The sequence below is a fragment of the Muscardinus avellanarius genome, assembly GCF_963383645.1.
Source record: "Muscardinus avellanarius genome assembly, chromosome: 8".
Lineage (NCBI taxonomy): Eukaryota > Metazoa > Chordata > Mammalia > Rodentia > Gliridae > Muscardinus > Muscardinus avellanarius.
Window position 1 is genome coordinate 62,226,833 of NC_137794.1, and position 23,134 is coordinate 62,249,966.

Here is a 23,134-nt window from a genome sequence, read left to right on the forward strand (position 1 = left end):
CACAACCACACACAAACACAGCCACCCATTCCTCCACGATTCTCTCTGGCACTCGGGGGAGAGGGGGCAACGCGTTTGAGAAAACCCCCTCACCCCTCCCTCCCCTTCTCCCTTGCCGTGAAATAGAATCATTCTTTTTTATTGTTATTATAAGAGCGGCGCCGTCCTCACCCTCGCGCGCGCACCGAGCTTCGCTCCCGGGTTCACACTAACTCGCAGGCTCCCGGCGCGCCTGCATTTTCTTCGGGAGCCGCTTGGAGGTTCATTAATATCATTAGCATTTAACCCCCTCCCTCTTCCCATCCCCTCCCCGCACATGGCTGACGTCAGACCCCGCCAGGAGTTGGGGGAAAAGCTAAGTGGGCCAGGGACGCCCTATTCCCCTCCCCGCGGCTGCCTGTCAGCGCGCTTCTGGAGATATTACCGGGGACGCAGCCCGCGGCCACCGGCACAAAGTCACAGGGTAATGAACTTCGGGGCCCTCGGCCGCGGCGCGCGCCTCTCCCCGGACACCCGGGCCCGGCCGCCGCTCCCCTCGGGAGACCCCCCAGCAGCCTAGCCCGCCTCGGCGCTAGGAGCCCGCGGCGGCGCCTGCCGCCTCGAAGACCAGCGGCTGCGGAGCTGCGTCCACGCTCTGCAGGCCTACGCAGAGGGACAGACTGAAGACTGCTGACCGGCATGGGGAAAGAGAGAGATCTGGCCCTTTCCGCTCCGTAGGAAGACCATCTTTCGTGTCCCCACCTCCGTCCTTCAGTACCCCCCCCCGTGCTGTCCTCCCTCCTCCAGCCTGTCTGTCCATCTCTCCATCTGTCTGTCCATGTGTCTGTCCATATCGAGCAGCCTTCCCAACAGCTGCAGTTTTGCAAGAGCCGGGAAGAAACTTAAGGATGCATAAATTTTCACGGTGGAACGAATTCTGAGCGCCGGGAGAGCAGCGCGGCGCGCGACCGAGACCCACCTGTGCGGCCCGGAGCCGCGCGGGCTGGAGGGCGGCTGGCGAGCGGCGGCGCGGGGCAGCGAGGCGGGCGCGGCGGGCCGGGACGCAGCCAGCGCCCACCAGCCGCTCCGCCCCGGGGCCGCCAGCATGAGCAAGCCGGCCGGATCAACAAGTGGGTACCCCGCGGGCCGCCGTGGGCGGGCGGGCGGGGAGGCCGGGCAGGTCCTGGCCGACGCGGGCGCCGCGGCCGGGGAGCGCAGCGGCCCCCGAGCCTGGGAGAGGGCTCGGGCGCGAGTGTGCCCTGGGCCAGGTCCCCGCAGACCGTGGGTTGGAGCGTTTGGTGGAGAGGGGGCAGCAATTTCGTTGCTCTTAGATTGCTAGCTCTCTCTCTCTCTCTCTCTCTCTCTCTCTCTCTCTCTCTCTCTCTCTCTCTCTCTCTCTCTCCTGCGCTGGGAAGGTTGTGACCCACGCAGCCCCCCCAGTCCAGCAAGTTGTTTCCCTGTAGTCGTCGGCAGGTGCAGGAGATGGGAGGGGTGCGACGGGGGCGGGAACTGGGCCGAAGCTCCAGGCGGCAGCGCAAACACACATTCGCTCAAAACTGAGCTCCAGCGCGCAAAGGCGACTCTGCAAAGCGGATTTTGAATGGAATGCTTTACACCTCGTTTCTAGCTATTTCAAATAATCCTGCAAACTAGGAAGCAGAAACAATTTAAAAGTCACATTTTCCTTAATCCTAAATCCACGTAGGTCATAACTGGGGAATTTGAAGTATGGCGAACCACTCTCGCAAAGAGAGGACCAAATCCCTAATCCCAAGAACTTTTCGAGCAGGATCTCAGCAAAGGCAGGAGTGCGCGGCCTGCTTGCTCGGCGCGCTCCAGTCCCGGCCCAAACTTCCTTACCGCTGGCTCTCCCACCCAACGCCAGATGCAGCTCACCTCCGCCCACCCGGGACGCGGGGGCGCAGGGCTGCCCGTGTGTGCGAAGGGGGATTTGCGTGCACTGTCCCAGCTGAACCCGAGAATGTGCAGGCCCGAGCCGGCGTCCGGAAGGCGCGGCCCGGGTGCTCGGATCTGCCCCCGGCTTTCCAGTTCCCGCCTCGTGGGGACCCGAGGCTGCAGGTTCCAGGTCCGTGGCTGGGGGCGGCCGGGGCAGCGGTCCGGACCGGACGGACCGGTGTTCTCCCGCCGCCCGGTGGTTTCGCCTGTAGCATTTTTGGCGCTCTGTAGGTTCCTTCCCACCCCCTCCCCCTCACTCGCCCCCATTGTCCCGAGTCTTTGAAAGTTGGGAAAGTCCAAGATACTTCTGAGGACTGATAATGAAGTCTCACTTGAGAAGAATGAAGTTCTTGCCCCCACCTCCCACCCCAGGAAGACATAGGTTGTGTTTTAATGTGTCCGTTTGTTTGGGTTCGGGTATGGGCTTAAAAAAAAAAATAGAGCCAAGTGCAGGAGAACAAAAAGAGAAAAGAAGAAATGTTTAGAGCTGGGCAGAGAGAGAAGGAACCCGAACCGGGCCGAATACTTGGCCCACCCTGGTGCGGGCTGGATTTCCTGGAGCCTCGGCCTATCTTGTACCAGCCGTTGGAGACTTCGGGAGGTGGGGCAGGCTGGCTTCTTGTTGCGGGCGTTCCGGGGTGAGTGACCTTCCCAGGAGGCTCAGAAGAAGGCTTTTTGGGTAACATTCCAGGTCTTCATTGGGGGAAAAAAAAAAAAATGTGACTGCGGGCCTGACCAGGCCGCTTGGCTCTCTGGCCCTGGGACCAGCCCTGCCTCGGGCCCTGGAAGCGAGAAGCCTCGGGCTCTGGCGCTCTCTCTGGGTGCCGAGCTGTTTGCGAGGTGAGGCTGGGGGCAGCCAAAGGGCAGGCCCGAAGCTGAGCTCCTCGGGGTCAGGGGTGGGGGCGCCCGCGCCCCAGGACGCAGATGGGTCCTCCGGGTTTGGGAAGGGGCAAAGTGGACACGTTGGGGAAACTTTAGAACTTCCCAACTTGCAGAGTCTGACATTGGCCTGGAAGTCTGGAGCCCCGGCTCAGGTCAGACAGCGGTGCAGGGCTGCTCAGGCCCGCAGGACCGCGGCCCCTCCCGCTGTCCAGGCACTCTCAGACCCAGGGCCGCAGCTGGCGGGAAATCTGCGGCTCTCCGGCCTCGCAGGCCAGGGGTCCGCGCGCAGCGGGCCGGGTCGGGACCGGGCCGGGCCGGAGGTCTCGGCCTCCCGCCTGGCTTGGCCTCGCGCGGCTGGGGGGCAGAGCGACGTCCGCCTGAGCCCCGCCTGGGTGGTAACAAGACCCTGGCCAGTCACCCCTGCAGCCCAGACTAACTTCTTTCAACAGCCTCTGATGGTAATTACAGTAATCGAAGCTGCCGTATATCTTTAGACAATTATGATACACACAAAGAGCCCCGAGGGGACCCCCTGGCGAGGGAAGTTAAGAATGGTTTTCCAGCTTCAGGAAACTCGGCTGGCCTCACGTCGGAGCTCGCTCGGCTTGCTAAATGAGCGGAGCTTTGCAACAGGGTCAACCGGCGTGTCTCGTGACCCCGAGTCACCTCGACGTGGCTGGGCGGCGGAGTCCGAGAGCAGCCCGCTTTGCCCCCGGTTTCCGCGTCCCTCCCTCCTGCGTCGCGCCCCAGCCGGTTTCTGTCCTGGCTGCGAGGTTGGCCCCCCAGGCAGGGTCGCCCTGCAGCGGTGGCGGGTAGGTGGCGAGCGTCCCATCCCAGGGTCCAGGCCCGGGGATCCCGAGGAGGGTCGCCAGTCTCACCCTGGTCTCCCACCTCCCTCGGGGTCTCCAGGGATGCCCTGGGCCTCAGGCGGGGATGGGAAGCGGGAAGTGAGGCCCCGCCGCCAATCCTCCCACGCGCTCGTCCTGGCATTGACATCAGTGCCTAGGGACCAGAAGGACAGCTGGGGCGGACGTGTTGCTGGGCCCCAAACACCGACCTAAGGAGGATGGTCGCTAAATGTGGAAACCAAGTTTTCTGCTTCCAGAGTGCGTGCGGTGCAGCAGAGCTCGCGGCCCCGGCTCAGCCGTGCCTCGGGCGCAGTGACAGGCTGGAGGGGGTGGAGGACAGACCCGCCGCGGCCTCGCGCCGCTCCCTCCCGCCCCTCCCTCCCAGCAGAGCCTCCCCTCCCGCCCTGCGGGAGCGGGGGACCGAGGCGGTGGCCCAAGCGCCCAGCGCCTCCCGCGCCGGCTTTTGTCGCAGTCCGAATTCCCAGGCTACTCTTTTTGACGGGTCACTGGTGGCTCTATAGGCAGGTGCTGCGGCGGGGTTGTAATTACCCCGGCTGAGCCTGGTCCTTGCTGAACCCCCCCCCCAAGCAGGATCCCCGTTGCTCCCCCTCCACCTGGGGCTGGGGCCGGGGCCCGGGGTGCAGGCCCGCCCCGACGCCCGGGAATCCGGGGGCAGTGGCCACCTGGGACGCCTCCGGGCCCTCGCCTCCCTCGCCCCCCTCCCCTGCGGTTCTCCTAACTCTCCCGACCCCAATCTGTTGAGTTTCAAGGAAGCCTGAGGCCACCCGAGCCCAAGCTGGAGGAGGCCTCCCTACCAAACGCCACGGGAAAACCAAATGCTCCTAAGTTGATTGCTATTAACTTTTATCTTACACTGTTAACACTCCTTTTGTTTTGCAAGAGGAAGGATTTCTAAGTCTATATAAACCGAGCCAGGCACTTGTTGAATTCTTGAACCCTAGAGAAAAACAATTCCCCCCTTTCTGAATTTTCACATGTTACACTCTCCCTAACACTCCTCTAAGCAGCCACAAGGGCCACCCCAGGACCTCGGGGCTGATAGTGGGGGTGGGAACAGACTAGAGAAATTAGAGCCTTAAAAAAAAATATATATATATATATATACACACATACATACACACACACACACACACACACACACACACACACACACACAATCAGCCCAGGCCAGTGGCAGAAGAACCCAAGAGTGAGACTCACACTGGACCAAATGGGAGAAAGAACCTGGGTGTGGAGGAAGAGAGGAGTGTCCCCCGCGAGCCCATCCAGGAATCAGCAATTTGGTCACTCTCCTCCTCGCTCACTGCCGGGACCCAGCAACTTTGCGTAGGGAAAAAAAAAAAATGTTTTCCTAAGAGAAATAATTTCTCAAGAGCGATCCACCAAGCATTTTTAAAATAGGTAACGAGAAAGTTGGGCAATTACCACTACCCTTATTATCATTAATAATCCGAGTATTAGCATCACAATAATAATCCTAATAATAACCACCACCGCCCAGCGGAGCTCAGAGAAAACTCGATTGCCTTCCAGCTGCCATCCTCGGTTCCAGCCGTGTTTGTTTTTCTTCTTTTCCCTTTTACATTTCAAGTTTGTCTCCTCGCGCTCGCTCACTAGCAACTTTTCTCTGTTAAATGCAAGAGCTGAGGAGGGAGGCGGCCAAACTTTCCCCCGAGCCGAAAGGCAGCGGCGGGCAGCGCTGCCGCCCTGGCCTGCTGTAATCTTTTATTTCGAAATGGGTCTCGGCGATTAGAGGAGACCCAAATACATGTAGCGGTGCATGAATAATGCTCATTGTAGGAAACTGACACTTGCTCAAGAAAAAAAGTTTGGCTATAAAATCACTTCATTATTTGCTTTTACGGCAGCCTCGATGCTAATCCCTTCAGAGGTCAGATTGCTTAGCACCTCTCTCTCTCTCTCCCTCTCTCCCTCTCCCCTTTCCTCCCTCTTCTCCGCCCTCCTCTCCCTCCGGCCCCTTCCCCCTTCCCGGTCTGCCCTGCCCTCTCAGGCCGCATTTTAGACATCCCCTGCAAAGTGTGCGGTGACCGAAGCTCCGGGAAGCACTACGGGGTCTACGCTTGTGACGGCTGCTCCGGGTTTTTCAAGCGCAGCATCCGAAGGAATAGGACGTATGTCTGCAAGTCTGGAAACCAGGTACCTCAGCCGGGCTGCGCTGCCCGCTCCCCTCCACTGCCTCTCCCTCCTTTGTGCCCCGGCCTCCTCTGAGCTTCCACGCAGGAGGCAGAGAGAGAGGCCAGGCCCTGACCTCTCCCTTCCTCTCCCCTCCTCCTTGCCTCGACTCTGGGAGGCCTTTGGCTCTCCAAAGGCGGATAAGGTAAGGGAAGGCAGATGAGTTTGCAGGAGGAAGTCTGAAATCCCATAGCCTTACTACATCTTTTTTTTTTTTTAATCATTTGACAGATTTTGACAGTACATAAGGCCCACACCCAGTGGCTATAGAGCCACCCAGGGGACTTAAGGAACTTTAGAATCTAAATCACAAGTGGCCAGCAGGAGAAAGGGCTAGGTTATGTCACCTGCCCACCCACCCCCATTCCAAGGCAGTCTCCAGGCCACTCCCTGGACAGCGAAGTAAAAGCGTGTGGCCACCTGAGTCAGGACACCATCATCTTCAGCCCAGACCCCAAAGCGAGCCTCAGCTACTTAGAAGGCAGAAGTGGTGTTCAGCTGGGTTCAGAGAAGCAGGGTGATGGGGCTTCAGTACGCATACGACGTTAGCTGGGCTTTGTCAGCAGAGGGTAGGATGGGGAAGAAGCAGAGGCTCCAAGGAGGGGGCAACTGGGATCCCCCCCCCAATTCCCATACTCTTTTCTTCTTTGGGGCTTAGAACCTGTGCCTTGTTGCTGGGCATGGTGGCACATAGCAAGACCCCCAGCAACCTACAGAGACCCTGTTTCAAAAAGAAAACTAAAATAAAAAGGATTGGAGGTGTAGTTCAGAAGTAGAATGCCCCTGGGCTCAACCCTCAGTACCGAGGGGGGAAAAAGCCTGGTTGGTTGTGTTTTGGACTCGAGCAGACAGAACTGTCTCAAAGAGACAGGACAGTCAGGGAGGATGAGCTGAGGATGAGCCAGAGCCTCCAGACAGTGAGCACAACTCTCTGAGGGACTCAGTGTCCAGCTTAGTAATAGGGTTATTTCAGGAGGTAAAATTTCTGGTTCTGACTTTGTTTTCTCTTTAGCCAAGCCTACAGACCCTCAGCACAGAGGCCTCCGCCTTCACTCCTGGGTAGATCCCAGAGAGTGCACTAGGTAGGAGGCATCTTTTGGTAATCAAATAAGAGGCTTTTTTCACTAATTATTGTATATGATACATGCCAGTGAATTACTCTGACTTTTTTTTTCTGAAGGCGGGTCTGCTCATATCAATTTTTGAAAGATTTGAATTGGCAGTAAACATAAGATGTTTGCATTTGGATAAGTTATGTTGAACTCTCCAGCCCTGTTGTCTATGTAGTCAGGTCTGTAGCCATTTCTAGCTTTACCCCTTGGACAAGTCATGTTACATATACACATAGGACCGTGGTCTAGAAGTGTCTCAGGGCTGGGGTTACTCTGTATCAATTTGGAGTTTGGGAGTTCTACTTGGATTATCTTTTTTGTGGTACTGAGGATTGAATCCAGGAGCATTTCCCCTTTGAGCTGCACTCCTACCCCGAGTCCTTTTGATTTTATTTTTATTTTTTGTTTATATACAGTGTCTCACCAGGTTGCTGAGAGTCTTACTAAGTGGCTGAGGCCATCCTGCAATTCTCTTGTCTCACCTCCCAAGTATTAAGATTGCAGGCGTGCACCCCCCCCAGTGTTAGATTATCTTTTACTTTTGTGCAAAACACCGGATTGGGAAATCTCAGATGTTATGCTTGATATTTTTAAACGAGAGGGCTATCAATTCAAACATATCGAGCAACAATAGATTCATCAGGCCTGGTGTTCTTTACAAAAATAAAAGAGCTGTTCTCAGTATGTATATGTGTGTGTGTGTGTGTGTGTGTGTGTGTATATATATATATATATATATATATATATATATATATATATATGGGATCTAATTTGAAGACATACTAAAGAACTAATGAATGCTTCACTTTGCGTTTGCATATTTATCAGAATACTGGGGAGATATCATTCTGGTACAGACATCTGATTGCATTTAATAATATGTTCTTTGACGTTGACCTATTGCACTGGCCAAAGACGCCCTGAAGAATTCTCTGAGTAACTAAACATTATTTCCTCCCTCCCTTTTGTTTTAAGACTAGGTAAATAATATTTCAATTTATTGTTAATAGTAACGAAATCATTTATTATTTTTATGAACTGTCCTCACCTTTATTGTATCGTATTAATTTTTATTTTATTTTACTTCTTTTTGGCCATACTGGGAGTTGAACCCAGGGACATTCTACCTCCAAGTTATACTGCCAGCCCTATTGTTGTTTTGAAACAGAGTCTCACTAAGTTGCAGGGAGCCTCACTAAGTAACTGAGGCTGTCTGTGAGCCTGTGGTCTTCCTGTCTTACCCTCCCAAGTTCACAGGATTACAAGTGTGTACCACCATGCCCAGCTCCCTACCCTTATTTTAAACAAGTCTACATGCTGTTTTGTTTAGCTTTGGTTTTGGAGATTGAACCCAGAGCCTCGTGAATGTTGGATCACACTCTTATCACTGAGATACAGCCCAGCCCAAGTCAATTTAGTTTTAATTGGAAGAGTGCAATCATATAAAGTTGTGCATCCTGGTGTGTCATTTTCCCCAAAGGGCTGTTGGGGAGGCGTACACGCTCCTTTCCAACTTCAGAGAATATAAATCTTTGAGATTATGAAGCCGAATAAAGATACATGTTTTATTTTCTCCCTTTCCTCTACAAATATAACAGTGGTAACTTTTATAAATATAAAAGAGCACTAAACTTCTTCTATATTTTCTGTATATAAAATACTTGTGCACAGGGCTGAGGGTATAGCTCAGTGGTAGAGCACTTGCCTCGCATACTGGAGGCCCTGAATTTGGTCCCCAGCACAGCGAAAACAAAACCACAACTTATGTGCATGCTGCTTTATCTTTCTCTGGCTATGTTTCCTCAGCAGTGACACCCAGCACTAAATAAGTTCCAGAAGAAACTTTGTGAATTTCCTCTTTTAATGGCCAACATTTCCCCCCCAGAAAATTGCACTTAGGAAAGTCATTTGTTTTCTTATGTGTCAGAGTAATGTCTCTAGACTAATTTCTGATGCAGAAACTCTTTTTCCCAGTTAGATTGCTAATGTTCAGTCCATGTTATTCCTTTGGTCAAACAGCTCAGCACATCCTATCTTCTTCCTGAGTTTCTAGACCCCCCCCCACCTCACAGCCAGGCCCTCTCTACGGCCTTGCCCTCCTGACCACTCTGCTTGTGCCAAACTTTTCCTAAAATGGCTGTTTCCATGAATCTGAGCTGAGTCTAGTCTTTAAGACTCGAAAAGCTGTCTCAACGTGCAGGTTGTAAGGATGGCTTCAGGCGTGAAAGTGAAATAATAAAAGAGTGAAGAATATATGGGAGGCTGTTATGTGTCAGATAAGTGGGATCACCCAGATAAGGCTGGCAGAACGAGGCAGGCTCGTGACCTAATAGCCAGCCAGGCACAGCAGAGCACACCTGTAATTCCAGTCACTGGGAGGCTGGGACGAGAGGATCAGAGGTTGAAGGTCAGCCTCAGCAATGTAGGGAAACCCTCTGCAACTTAGTGAGATCTTGCTTCAAAATAAGAAAGGGTGGGGTGTGTAGTTCAGGGGTAGAATGCCCTTGGGTTTAATCCTGAGTGCTCCCCCTCAAATAAAATCCCAATAGCGGAAAGAATCGTTGGTGGCAGGAGGGCGCGCTGGTCCTGGCCCGCAGGCCCGCCCCTTACCTCGCGCAGGGCAGAGTCGCTGTCTTCGGTCCTGAAAAGTCTCCTCCAGGCTCCAGGCCGCCGCCGGCTGAAGTTCCCCGGGAGAGCTCCTCATTCAGTACTGCAGGGGCTCCTTCGCCACACCTACTGGAGATGTCCGACCCCACAGGGCCCGACTCAAGGGCTGGGCGTCTTGGAGGAGCCCGGGAAGCCCAGCCCGTCCTCTTCCCGGCCCCGCTCGGCCGGGCTCGCCGCTCCGGGGTCCCGCGCGGTTCTTCGGGCCTTGGCGCCGGCGTCCAGCGCTGCCCGGAGGCCGCTGACCCCTGCGCTCTGTTCCAGGGAGGCTGCCCCGTAGACAAGACGCACAGAAACCAGTGCAGGGCGTGTCGGCTGAAGAAGTGTTTGGAAGTCAACATGAACAAAGATGGTAATCAGTACATCTCTTTATTCTTGTAATGTTGATTGGGTAGTAAGTAAATTATATGTACAGAAAATACCCGGCAGTCCTGTGAATGTAAATCATCTCCCAAACAGAGCACTCCTTCCCGCACACTGGGGCCTGGCCTCCGGGCTTTCAGTCGTACCTCTCCACCTTCGCGTGAATGCGCCCCCCCCCCCATCCAGCTCCCTAGGACCAGGCCCCTGCCCGCACGCGAAGCCGCGCCCCCTCCCGCCCTCAGGCGCGGCGCGGCATTTCCCACCTCGCCCCAGCCTCCTTTCTGCAGCCCAGGCGGCCTCCCTAAGCCTGTTAGTCGTCTCCTCCCCCCTCATCTTGGTCTAGGTCGTCTCCGGGGGGGGGGAAATCTTGGGGCCCAGAGTTGGTGGTGCTTTGAACGGGGGAGCGCAGAAGCACAAGGCAGAATTTCCAAGCCCTCATTTGCAAAGATGCTAAAATCTGTATGGCTACTGGGCAGTTTTAGGCTTTTTTCCGGAACCTACTCTCAGTTCTACAGAAAAGCAAGAAAGGGGCTGGGGAGGCGGGGTGACACCCACGGGTGCCTCGGGCCTCAGGTCCAGGCGGGTTCAGACGCCCTGCAGAGCCGGGGCTTGGGGCGCGGGAGCCTGCGGCCAGGCGGGGGGCGCGGGCGGCCGGGGGGCTTGGCGGCCCCGGCAGCCTGGCCGGTGGCAGCCGCCTGCGGCCCGGCGCTGGTCGCCAGAGCTCCGTCCTCCGCCGCGCAGGAACAGGAGGGAGCGTCCAACCTGTTGAACTTGTGTATTGACAAGTTGTCAAGCTCCGCGGGCGGAAGATTGCCCTGAATTAATTTGTTTGTTTAAACTGCTGGTGGTAATTGTCACGTCTTCCTCGCCTTCCTCCTTCCTTCGGCACACTCGTAAAAGGGCTCTCCCACGCCCCATCCCTCGGTGTCCCGGGCCCTGGGGGCCAGTTCCTTTCCTCTCGGGGTCTTGGGAGGCCAAAACCATTTCTGTGGGGGCCGGCCCGAAGGTGGGGGAGCCGTTTTTTGGGCGGGGCAGGACACGTTTTGCAGTGACTTTGTGCCTGGCTGTGCGGGGTGCTCCCTGCCTCCGAGGTGGGGACAGAGACGCCTGGTTCCTCCACCCCGGAGGGTCTCGGTTTCCCTAACACCTGCTGGGTGGAGAGAAGTCCTGAACCCACCCTAAACGCACCAAGCATTGCTGGGGGCTCGGCCTCCTAATCCTCCCACGACATCAGAGCGGCATCCCCGCTCGCATCCCCTTGCCCTTCTTCCCTTCGAAGGAGAGAAGCTTTGGGGCGGAGGCGGAGTGGGGTGGGAGGTGGGCAGAGGCAGGGGCTAGGTGTCTGATCCTGTTTATCTCTGCAGCCGTGCAACACGAGAGGGGTCCTCGGACGTCCACCATCCGCAAACAGGTGGCCCTCTACTTCCGAGGACACAAGGAGGAGAACGGGGCGGCCGCACACTTCCCCTCGGCCGCGCTGCCTGCCCCTGCCTTCTTCACCGCCGTCACACAGCTGGAGCCGCATGGCCTGGAGCTGGCCGCGGTGTCCGCCACCCCTGAGCGGCAGACCCTAGTGAGCCTGGCTCAACCCACGCCCAAGGTCAGTGGCCTTGTGGGACCAAAGCGATTCAGGTCGTGCAGAGGGAAGGGTAGGGCACACCCTGAGGGGGTGAGGCTATCAGGCCCAAGACTAGGGACTTCCAAAGGAGCTCTTTCTAAGACCTCCAGCTCTCCCCGTTGAGCCAAAGACACCCTGATTTAGTGTTACAAGCACAGTCACCCTCTGAGCTACACATGTGGGTCTCCCAGGCCCATTCCCCCAAACTCCTTTTCAGCAAGTTTGGAAACCTGCACCTTTAGAAAACTCCATTAGTGATTGGTGTGTGGGAGGGGTGGCTTGCCTAAACCCAGAGGCACCCTTAGTTATTCCCAAAGGTCAGAAGAGCAGGGGTTTCTTTTAGAAGAAAGTGATTGGTTACAGCTGGATCTTTGGAATCAAAGATTTTGGAATCTTTGGGTGGCTGGGGAAAGGGAGCCTTGCTGAGCCCACACTGTTAGGACAGTTAGCAGAATTAACTTCCTTTCCCAGCTCCCTTTACTTCCTTTAGAGCCACAGGGATTTACACTGGGATTGAGCCCCCACTGGCAGGGCCATAGCCTGAACTACCTGGGAAGGCTGCCACCTAGGAACAACCTCCCAGGCCTCCAGCTGATACCTCCTGAAGGCCCCCACTCCAGGGGAAGAAGGGCCTAGGATTTCCCCAGAGGAGGGCCAGCTGCAGCCCCACACTGCAGGGAAGCCAGACACCTGGGCACATACACACGCACAATATTTAATATTGCTTTCTTACCCTTGATGTGTATAATAAGCTCCGGAAAGTAGTGTTATGAATATGTTGTCAGTTATGAATGGGAATGCTCTGTGAATGATTAAGATGTCTAATTGAAATATTTCCATAATATACTAATCCTTTCTAAAAATACTCATATGCATATTTGTGTTTGGGATGCCTATTAATTTATACTTTTTTCACATCTATTTTTATTTACACAAATGCAAGCAGCTCTTGTCTAAATTGGGAGCCAGGCCTGGCACTTGGCTCAGCCCAAAGAAAATTTGCTACAGGGGCTAGAAAAGCCAGACACCCCTCTGGAATGGAGAGCCCCCCCAAAGAGTGGAAATGAACCTCCCAAACTCCATAGATAAGAGATGTTTGGTTTTTACCCACCTATGGCAACCTCACATTTAAGGAGAACACCCAGATTGCCTTTCACCCCCTCCCTTGTTTTATTTAGAAGTAGAAAGCTTGTTTTTCCTTGCAAAACTGAGGGTTCCTGACTTCCAGGTGTCTCTTTTTCTTCTCCTCCTAGTACCCCCATGAAGTGAACGGGACCCCAATGTATCTCTATGAAGTAGCCACAGAGTCTGTGTGTGAGTCGGCTGCCAGGCTTCTCTTTATGAGCATCAAGTGGGCGAAGAGTGTGCCAGCCTTTTCCACTCTGTCCTTGCAAGACCAGGTATGATCAACAGGGCACAGAGGTCTTCTCAGAAAGGGGGTTGGGAGCAAAGCATAGTACTCAGCCACATAAAACTCTGCATAACCTGGATAAAGCCCAAAGGTGGGCACGCATTCCTAGCAGCAGTCAGCTGTTTTTACCAGCACCATTCTAAAGGTTCAAAGTATCTATCTATGGAATCGCTAGAAATGCATTTGTGTTATTGCAGGGAAGCTGGATCCGGTTTATGAGTAACACATATACAAGAACATTTTCTCTCAAGTTTAGTTGAAACACTGATTTAATCCTAAATTTTAAAATCTTAGTGCTTTTTAAAACTGTTGATAAGATAATGGTTTTTTTAAAAGAATATCGGGACTATAAGAAATAGAAGGTGGTGAGAGAAATCCCCCCCCCATATGATTTTGGAAACTAGTCTCATTGTTTATTCTCAGCTTTAAACTTTCCTTTGGGTTACTAACAGTTTTGGTCATTGATCCATCAGCATGTAGGCTCAGAGGGTACACTGGACATGTCCTGCAAGCTAGAACCTTTCATGACTCCTTCTAAGTGCTTTTTTCAGGGATCTTGTGAACAAATAGGCATTTTGCATAAGTCTGTGGTTATAAATGACATCCAGAGGGAGAACATTTATGAGCAGCTAAAAATTGCATTGTACCAAAACCCAGAAATTTTGTTAGAAATATCAGAAATGGTCCCTGCCAGCATTTTTCTAACCTTAAGTGTGTGGGGGGGGATGAGATGTTCATAGCCATTGGCGATTACCAGTGTATTAATAGACTTTAATGACAAATTTTTCAAAATGCTAATACATAATTTTTTGGGTCCCCCATCCCTGTACTAGGGATGGAAGCCAGGGCCTCTTATATGCTAGTGCACCACACTGAGCAATACCCCAAGAATTTAATTCTTCAAATTCATTTCATACTGAATTAGAGTATAATAGTGCCCCTTAATATGAAATGTTTCCTTCAGAAAGACTGAGCAATGTGCTAAAAACATTTAATCTTCTAGCATGAACTATATCCAGATTAGATACTGTTTTACTTGTACTTTAAATTTTTATTCATGTACTTATGCAATAAAACTAAATAATAAAGCATTTTGAAAATTAAATCTTTTGGTCTAATTGTGATTTTGGTTACAATGGTTCTTAGCTCCCAAAAGGAAATTCTTTCATGTAAATCATCCAGAATTGGCTGGGGTTTTTTTTGAGAGATTTGTCAAAAATAGAGTTGCTTTTTATTTCAAGGCTATTAGATCCTATCTTTGGCCAGGTTTACTGGATGGCTCTGTTTGCCTGTACATTTGTATGTGTGTACTTGTGTGTGAGCAAATTGGCCATTTTTTTCTCCAAACAAGTATTTGTAGACTCTTTAATTCAAACAGAATTTACTTGCTGTCTGCCACTTAGCCCTTTGGTGGAAAACCTTCCACAATAAGCAAACTGCAGTAAAGTGGAAACCCGTATATTAATTTGGAAAATGAGACAGATTTTCATTTTAAATATTCAGTAGTACAGTTTATTAGAATGAAAATGACAAGCACCTTGATGCTGTCCACTTATGAAGCTCAGAAAAATCAGGCAGTGAGATGAGGTAAACTCAGCAAACCCCGATTAACATAATTATACCCTGATTTCCCCCGCATGTCTCTTGGGAATTAGTGATCTCTCCCTCTCTCTCTCTCTCTCCCAGCCCAGCCCCCTCAACCCTCCGGGAAGATGGGATCCAGAGTGCAGACATAGTCAGGAATCCTCAACCCTGACAATGTCAGCACCCTAGACCAGGAGAATCCACCTGCTAAGCAGCTGGGGGCATTTCATAGAGCCCATGTCTCTGGAGAAGTTTCTAGGTGGTCAGGAATGAGGGAATACAAGGACAAGAGAGGTAAATCCTTTCCTGAAGGAAGCCAACTTTGAGGAATTGGAATGGCTGACTGTCAGATGCATGTGCCTATCCATAGGCACCTCTTCAAAAAGGAAAACATGGGAAATAAGAGAAAGCTAGACTATTCAGAAAAAAAGATACCAAAGGCAGGCATTTAAAACACTTTTTTTTAAATAATGGAAATTTACATATTGAAATTGTTTATAAATTTATAAATTACATGCTATATTATATTATACATCTATTGTATGACAGCTGATGCTTTTGGAAGATGCTTGGAGAGAACTGTTTGTTCTAGGAATAGCACAATGGGCCATTCCGGTTGATGCTAACACACTACTGGCTGTATCTGGTAAGAATTGCACAATTTAATGACTTTGTTGTAGAAATTACCATAAAAATACATTACTGAAAAAAGAACAACATGTAAAGAATAACAAATTCCTGCCGAACAATAGAGTATACCTGTCATTTATAAATCTATATTTAAATGCAAATAATGTTGTTTTGTTGTATTCATGACTGCTTGCATTGTTATTTAAATGCAAATTACTGTGTTTGTTATCATCCAAGAGAAGATTTTATATTAACTTTCATACAATATAGCCAGTTTACATGGAATCAGATATCTTCGAGTGACAATTGAATAGATATTGATATGCAGGATTCTGTCAAAAATCAATATTAAATCATGAAAATGTCTTCATATTATTTATCCCATATTTTTATTCTAGGCATGAATGGTGACAACACAGATTCCCAGAAGCTGAACAAGATCATATCTGAAATACAGGCTTTACAAGAGGTGGTGGCTCGGTTTAGACAGCTCCGGTTAGATGCTACTGAATTCGCCTGTCTGAAATGCATCGTCACTTTCAAAGCTGGTAAGCAGACACAGGCGTCCCCGCATCTCTTCTTCTTTATCCTGTTAAGATCAGCCACAGACACTGTGGTGAGCATAACTACATGAAATGGGTAGAGACCACTAGTGCCTTTCTTGTGGAAGAGCTGGAGAAATTCCAAGCCAGTTTTATCCATTTGGGATGATACCACTCCCGCTAGCCTTCTTCTTTCACCACCTCAAAGTCTAGACTGACCTTCACAAGAAGAGATTATGTTTTCAAGGGAGCTGATGTGCCCAAGCTGGCCCACCCCCGATGGCTGTGGGGACCTGCGTGCTCTTCTGGTGGGCACCCACTTCCAGAGCGGTGTGCTCCCGCAGCATTTCCTTGCTGCCGATCACAGTTTCCTGGTCTTCATTTCTAGTTCCTACACACAGTGGTTCTGAGCTGAGAAGTTTCCGGAATGCCGCCGCCATTGCCGCGCTTCAAGATGAGGCTCAGCTAACTCTCAACAGCTACATCCATACCAGGTGACCTTTGTGTGCCTTGAACGTGTACTTGAGAAAAGCGCTTGCATTGTGATTGTGCTGTCAGGCAGTAATAAGCCAGTTCAAACCTTGTGACTCATTATCCCATTTCCAACCAGTTAATTTAGTTAGAATCCATGTCCTCACCCATCTCTTACGAGAGGAACAGATCCAATTAGATGGTCAAAGTGAAAGCATGGTTAGACCATTGTAGCCTTCCTGGCTTGGAGAAGCTGATCAACTGAAATAGTTGAATACATTCATGTGAATGGATATGGAAGGGTCAAATTGAAGGCTAAAGTGCTAGAAAGCAGGTGCCAATTTCAAATAGGAGGACCAGAGAACTTTCTTTTTTTTTTTTTTTTTTTTTTTTTGCAGTACTGGGGATGGAACCTAGGGGCATTCTACCTCCAAGCTACACTCTCAGCTCTATTTTTTATTCTTTATTTTGAAACAGGGTCTCACTGAATTGCAAAGGGCCTCACTAAGTAGCTGAAGCTGTCCACTAATCGTGATCCTCCTGTCTCAGTCTCCCAAATGCTGGGATTACAAGCGTGCACCACCACCACACCTGGCTCAGAGAACTTTCTAGAGTCCATCTTTACTCCTGTCATAATGGTGGCTTGGCTTTGGTGGTATGTATCTGTCATTTCTGATTTATAGCACCCACCACATTCTGGCCAAGCAGGGTCCTCTGGCAGAGGCTGTCCTTAGCTTTCTTGTTTTCTTTTTTTATTTATTTTTCTTTTTGTTTTCTTTCATTAGTGGTGATGGAACCCAGGGGCATTCTACCTCCAAGCTACATCCCCAGTCCTATTTTTTTATTCTTTATTTTGAAACAGGGTCTCACTGAGTTGCAAAGGGCCTCACTAAGTAGTTGAGGCTGTCCACAAACCTGGATCCTCCTGTCTCAGCCTTCCAAATGCTGGACTTACAAGTGTGTGTCACCACACCCAGCTGTCCTTAGTTATTAGTAGAAACTCTCCAACACTAGGACTCAGCAAAGATCCTGCTGGCCCAGCACTGGGCAAGCTCAGCCAGAGGTACAAATTTTCTAATTCCATTTACAAATACAAAGAATCAGACTTCTCTTTCCCCACACCCCTGAACTGGGATTTAACCCAGGGGCATACTACTTCTGAGATACATCCCCATCTCCCCCTCTTTTATTTCTTTCTTTTTGTCTTTTCACTGTTTGTTTATTTATTTATTTATTTATTTGCACTGGGGATTGAGTCCAAGGGCATTCTCCTGCCAAGCTATAACCCCAGCCCTTTTTAATTTTTTTGTTTGCAACTGGGTCTCACTAAGTTACTGAGGGTCTCACTAAGTTGCTGAGGCTGGCCTCACGTCTGTGACCCTCCTGTCTCAACTTTTAAAGTACTGGGATTACTGGTCTGTACCACCATGCTTAACTGAAGTTAGGCTTTCAGAAAGCAAACAAACATTTGTAGACTGTGTTGGTTGGAGGTTAGGACAGAATTGCTATTCCTGTTTATGCTTTAGGTTGATCTTGGAAGGGACCTACAGTAGCCTGTCTTTATCCTGTTAAGATCCGCCACAGACACTGTGGTGAGCATAACTACACGAAATGGGTAGAGACCACTAGTGCCTTTCTTGTGGAAGAGCTGGAGAAATTCCAAGCCAATTTTATCCATTTGGGATGATACCACTTCTGCTAGGATCTCCTCATTTCTATCATAAGCCCTCTTTTGAATGCTGAATGAATAAAACTGTTACTTATCCATGAAATATCATTGAAACTATGTTGAAGGATAGTGCATGTGTCCACATTTGTCCAAAGTAAAGTGCCATGGTTTGAAATCTTAAATTCATATTAAATTACAGAATTCATATAATCTCCTAAGTTTTGTTCTAACTTACAAAATGCAGCAAATAATTCGGACACTCCCCCACCCACTAAAACCTGACTTATAATATCACAACTGACTTTTGACCTGTAGAGCCATTGGGACATTAAAAGCAGCAGGCTGAGAAGAACGTGATACTCAGCTGTTGGTTCAGTCAGATCTTTGCCTAGTACTTGCCATGTGCTGGGCTTCAGGTGGGCATCTGGGGCACCAGAAACACCAAGACACCACTCTTTCTACTGTGTGCAGTGGGCAAAAACAGCACTCCAGTTTAGACCAGAGAGGACAGAAGAACAAGGTGGAGGGTGGGAGAGATTATAGTTGGAAGAGAGCGAGGAAAACTGGGAAAGGCTGGCTGATGATGTGGGTTGGTCCTTGAAAGGTGGGAGGAAGCCATCAGGAAGGGGGAGCAGCGGGAGGCAGTGGAGGAGCTGGCTGGAGGTGCGGTAGGAGATACCAGAGAGAGGGGGCTGGGCGGGTAGAGAGCCTGGCATACCAGGAGCTGCCCATAGGGACCTGGAGGAATCCCTCCACAAGCGAACAACAATCTACTGTAGAGAAACAGCCAGTACACTGCATCTTCCCCAGCCCCAAACAAGAAAATAACCTATCGACAGGATACATCCGCTGTGGAATGGAATTCCTATTTCACAGCTGTAACTTAGTTTTGAGAGTCATATGTATAATGAAAATGATGAGAACTTATTTTGTAGCTCTTTCAAATCCGTGAACACTCTTTCCTCTGGCACTTTCCTGCCTAGAAAAATGAAATCTAGAATTGAAGTGAAAAACTATAACATGCAAACCAAGCTAATGGCTACAGCTCTGCAAATGATTATCTATGTAGGACATAGGGGAAGGCTAAGAATTGGCATTTCACAAAAACTATGTTATAAATAAAGATCAAATAGCCGGGCGTGGTGGCGCACGCTTGTAATCCCCGCGCTTGAGATGCGGAGACAGGAGGATCGCGCAGGTTCGAAGCCAGCCGCGCTGGCTTAGGAGACCCTGTTTCCAAATAAAAATATAAAAAAAATAGGTGTCTGGGAGTGTAGCCCAGAGGTAGAAGGGTTTCCAGGAACCCCAGTACCACCAAAAATAAAAATAAAAATGAATAAATAAAGATCAAATACACAAATCTATGATAGACATAAAACATTAAAAACAGACAAGAAACCTCCCCTGGGTTCCATCCCAAGTACCAAAAAAAAGGGGGGAAGATTGTCTAGGAAGCCGCTGTTAACTCTCTGCAGGGTCCTCTCTCCTCTGTCTCATCCTGGGAAGGGAAACAGAGCTGCTGAAGAGGGGAGGTGGCCAAAGTAGAAGGAAAAGTGAAACTTGGGATCACTTTGTAGGACCCCTAGCAGGTACATTCAGCAAGAACAAGTGGTGATAGTTGGTTTTTTGTTTTAATGTAGGTAGGCTTCACTGTTTCCATGTCCTATTATTAAATGTGGTCTGGTGGCCCCTGTCTGGTGGCCAGGAAACTGGGCAGTGAAAAGACCAAATGAGGGACCAGAAAGAGGAAGCCCACAGTGAATCATCAGCCTCATATCTGGTTGAAAAGAGGGGCTCTTGCTTGCCCAAGGGCTAAGAAGCAAGCATGAAAGATGCTTTCCTGGACCCTCTCTGCAGGATGGAGTTTCAGACATTTAAACCAGAGCCACCAAACCCTTCTGAAGGAATGTTGACATCTCTCCGTTCCCAGCACCTTGTGGCCTGGGTTGAACCTGGCTTAGTGGCACATACATGGCCTAGAGCTCAGTTTTTTAGGTGGCTTGTTTCAGTGAAGGGGACCCTCCTTACAGAGTGTATTGACACTTGTTTCTAAGATATTGGCTTAAAAAGTTTCATGGCTGCAGTGAGGAGGTGGCTTGCAGGCATCTAAAGACAGCAGGAAATTGGACTTGCACATCTGAGTACAAATGTCTGTTGGACATCAAGAGAGGAAATTGTTAAGCAATTTCTCCCATCTTTAATTATATGCCAATTTCATTGACATGAAAGTTGGGTGGCACTGCCACCCAACAGAACTCAGTCTTTAATTTGCAGTGTAATAAGGATGGAATTATTCCTGAGAGTGACTAAGTATAATGCCTGAATAATAATTTGGAGAATTGCTTAGAAAAAGAAGCCATTTTATTTGAGGGAAATAGCCTTGTGAAGGAGCCTTGAGAGTTAGAAAACTTGGATTCTGAGCCAGGCATGGGGGTGCATGCCTGTAACCCCAGTAACTTGAGAGGCTGAAACAGGAAGATTACAGGTCTGAGGACAGCCCCGGAAACTTAGTGAGACTGTTTCAAAATTAAAATGATAAAACAGGCCTGGGATTATATCTCAGAACTAAAAAGGCTTCTGGGTTTATTCCTTAGCACCAAATTAAAAAGAAAAAGAAAACATGGATTCTATTGCTAGCTTTATCATCAGCACCATGTCATTTCTACATTAAGTTTATTATTTGGCTTAAAATTAGTATCATGTTTCTTTAGACTTTTTTTTTTCCTCCCAACAAAATACAACCCCTTCATTAATGTAGAGTCACCTTGTAATTTGGGAAGCATCTTTTCTGTTCTTTGTGTCTCAGGTAGTCTACCTGCAAAACAGGTGCAGTAGTGCCTGTCCAGGAATTTACTGCAGGGAGAGTGTGTTATTCAATGGGCCTAAATCAGGGAATGACCAGGAGGTGACGTGTGTTCAAGCATGCCATGTTAATTCCCTTTAGCGCTGGGCCCTGACATTGCTCTCGCGGCTTCTCACATTCCAGGTACCCCACTCAGCCTTGCCGCTTCGGAAAACTCCTGCTGCTCTTGCCGGCTTTACGTTCTATTAGCCCGTCAACCATAGAAGAAGTGTTTTTCAAAAAAACCATCGGCAACGTGCCAATTACAAGACTGCTTTCAGATATGTACAAATCCAGTGATATCTAAGCTCTCCAAGTACACACTTCTCATGACGGGACAGTATCAGGTGAACTTTTCTGTCTGCGGAGAACAAGTCTCAACTAACAAACCCTTCATGAAGCAGAAACCTGGGAACATGTAGCCTTCAGGAAAAATATGCCAATGGTCACGGCGGCTCCAGTAGTCTCAACCTGTGGCCTAAATTGGGGCGGGGCAGTCAGCAAGCAAAGGGGGTGCATCAGGGCAGCCCGACAGGAAGTCACGGCTGCCATGCCCTGGAAGGGGCCACCTGGGGGCTGCCATGGCTGAGCCATTCTGCCTCTGACCTGGAAGGTCTGCCCAAGCTATCAAAGCTGAAAGACAAGTCGTATTTTCCTTTCCTTTTTAGCATAAAGTTGAGTAAGCAAATATAGCTCTGTGTCTAACATAATACGGCGGCCTTCAGAACTATGTTATGTTGGAGCATTTGTTTTACAAATAATGGTTAGGTTTGAAATCAAAAGTATTATCAAAGTTTCCCTTCTATGGTAATACATTATGAAGTGGCCTTCAGAACCGAGTTCATATGTGAAAGTAGCTTATGCTTTGTGATTTGATTTTTCTCTATCTCCTTTTCCTCCCTCCTCTTTCTCTTGTCTTTTGTTTCTTTTCCTTCTGTCTTAATAGGCTAGGCCAGGCGACCTTGTCAAAAGAATCGGTGGGCAAAAATGAGATTCTCACCGGGACTTCAGGTTGGGTAACATCTCAAAAACAGAAGAGCTTTACTCTAAGAACACAAGTTGAGGGAGGATGAGTAAAAACAGCAAAACCAAATAGAGCGGAGAGGAGTGATTGAGTGAGGCAGACTGCTGTCCCTTTAACCTAGTGCTGAAGCCAAAGGCGATGGGTGGAGACACAGACAGACAGGACATGAACGTGGACACGGTGCCAGAAGGAGCTTCAAGGAGACGAGCACTAGGGGTTTCATTTGATCCATTGCTAACAGCTTGAGACTCTTCAATGCCTTTCAGAAAACTCTGGTTTCTAGTAAAGCCTTGAATGCACACACACACACACACACACACACACACACACACACCATCCTACACCATGAGCTGCTCCTTTGGTATGAATCTATACTTATGGAAATGTAGAAACAAACATTTTTAAATAGCTGCTGTACTTTTCACATTTTGATTTATTAGGTACTAGCACTGAGAAAAAATAAAATTCAGCACTTGGACTATCATAGGATGAGTAAAACTTTTCTTGTACAAAGTGAATTAACTGATTTGTGAAGTTAAAAGGTTGTACTCATTGTATTTACAAAGAATAAAAATATATTGAATTTAAATGAACTCTCTCTGATTTCCTCACCCCCCTCCCCGGCTGGTCCTCGCGCACTCGGTAGAAGGTGACAGCGGCAGCGGCAGCGGCAGCAGCTGGTGTTCAAACCGCGGCCCAGAGCACTCCAGCACAGAGCCGAAAGAACGAAACGACAAAGGCAATTTCCTTTTTACAGTGAATCCCATTTGTAAAATGATGAATAAAGAAATAAAACACAAGATTCTGTTCTCTACAGCTCTCAAATGTAATTGCATCTGTTAGAAAAATTGCTGTGTGAGAAAGAAAAAAACCGATTAACGGTCTTCATTCCTTCCTCTGTTTCTCTCTTGCCAACATTTCAGTTCTGACCAAGAACTTGATATCAATGAATAATCAGAAAGATAAAGCATGGAGAACCAGACTGGTAAGAGGTGGAAGGAGCAATAGGAGGCCATCCAGATGTGCCCAGCAAATTCAGGGCACTGGCCCCACCACCAGAGGCCTGTGGTAGAAATCAGAGGTGCCCAAGCACATGGGCACTGTGGGCTTCTGTATGTGTGCCCCTGCTCTGGACTAAAATGAACTTGCAAATTGAATGTGCATGAGTTAATCAGCTACACATCTGTCTACCGACTCCACACAGAATGAAAGGTTGGTCTTCATGAAAAGTCAGGCTGCGAGGTAGATAAGCAGTAGAGCACTTGCCTAGCAAGCATGAAACCTTGGGTTCAATCCCAGCTTCTCTCTCTCTCTCTCTCTCTCTC

General features: G+C 49.5%; 1 protein-coding gene across 1 annotated transcript; it reads left to right on the forward strand.

Annotated features, from left to right (window-relative positions):
• Positions 1-1,084: 1,084 nt before the first annotated feature.
• On the forward strand, positions 1,085-21,092 carry NR2E1 (nuclear receptor subfamily 2 group E member 1; the record flags this gene model as incomplete). The annotated part of the gene is made up of 9 exons (XM_080700731.1): positions 1,085-1,109; positions 5,698-5,843; positions 9,920-10,007; positions 11,383-11,618; positions 12,890-13,036; positions 15,181-15,277; positions 15,660-15,809; positions 16,192-16,297; positions 20,930-21,092. 9 exons carry the CDS (start codon positions 1,085-1,087, stop codon positions 21,090-21,092), a joined length of 1,158 nt encoding a protein of 385 aa, XP_080556857.1.
• Between the last annotated feature and the right edge of the window lie 2,042 nt (positions 21,093-23,134).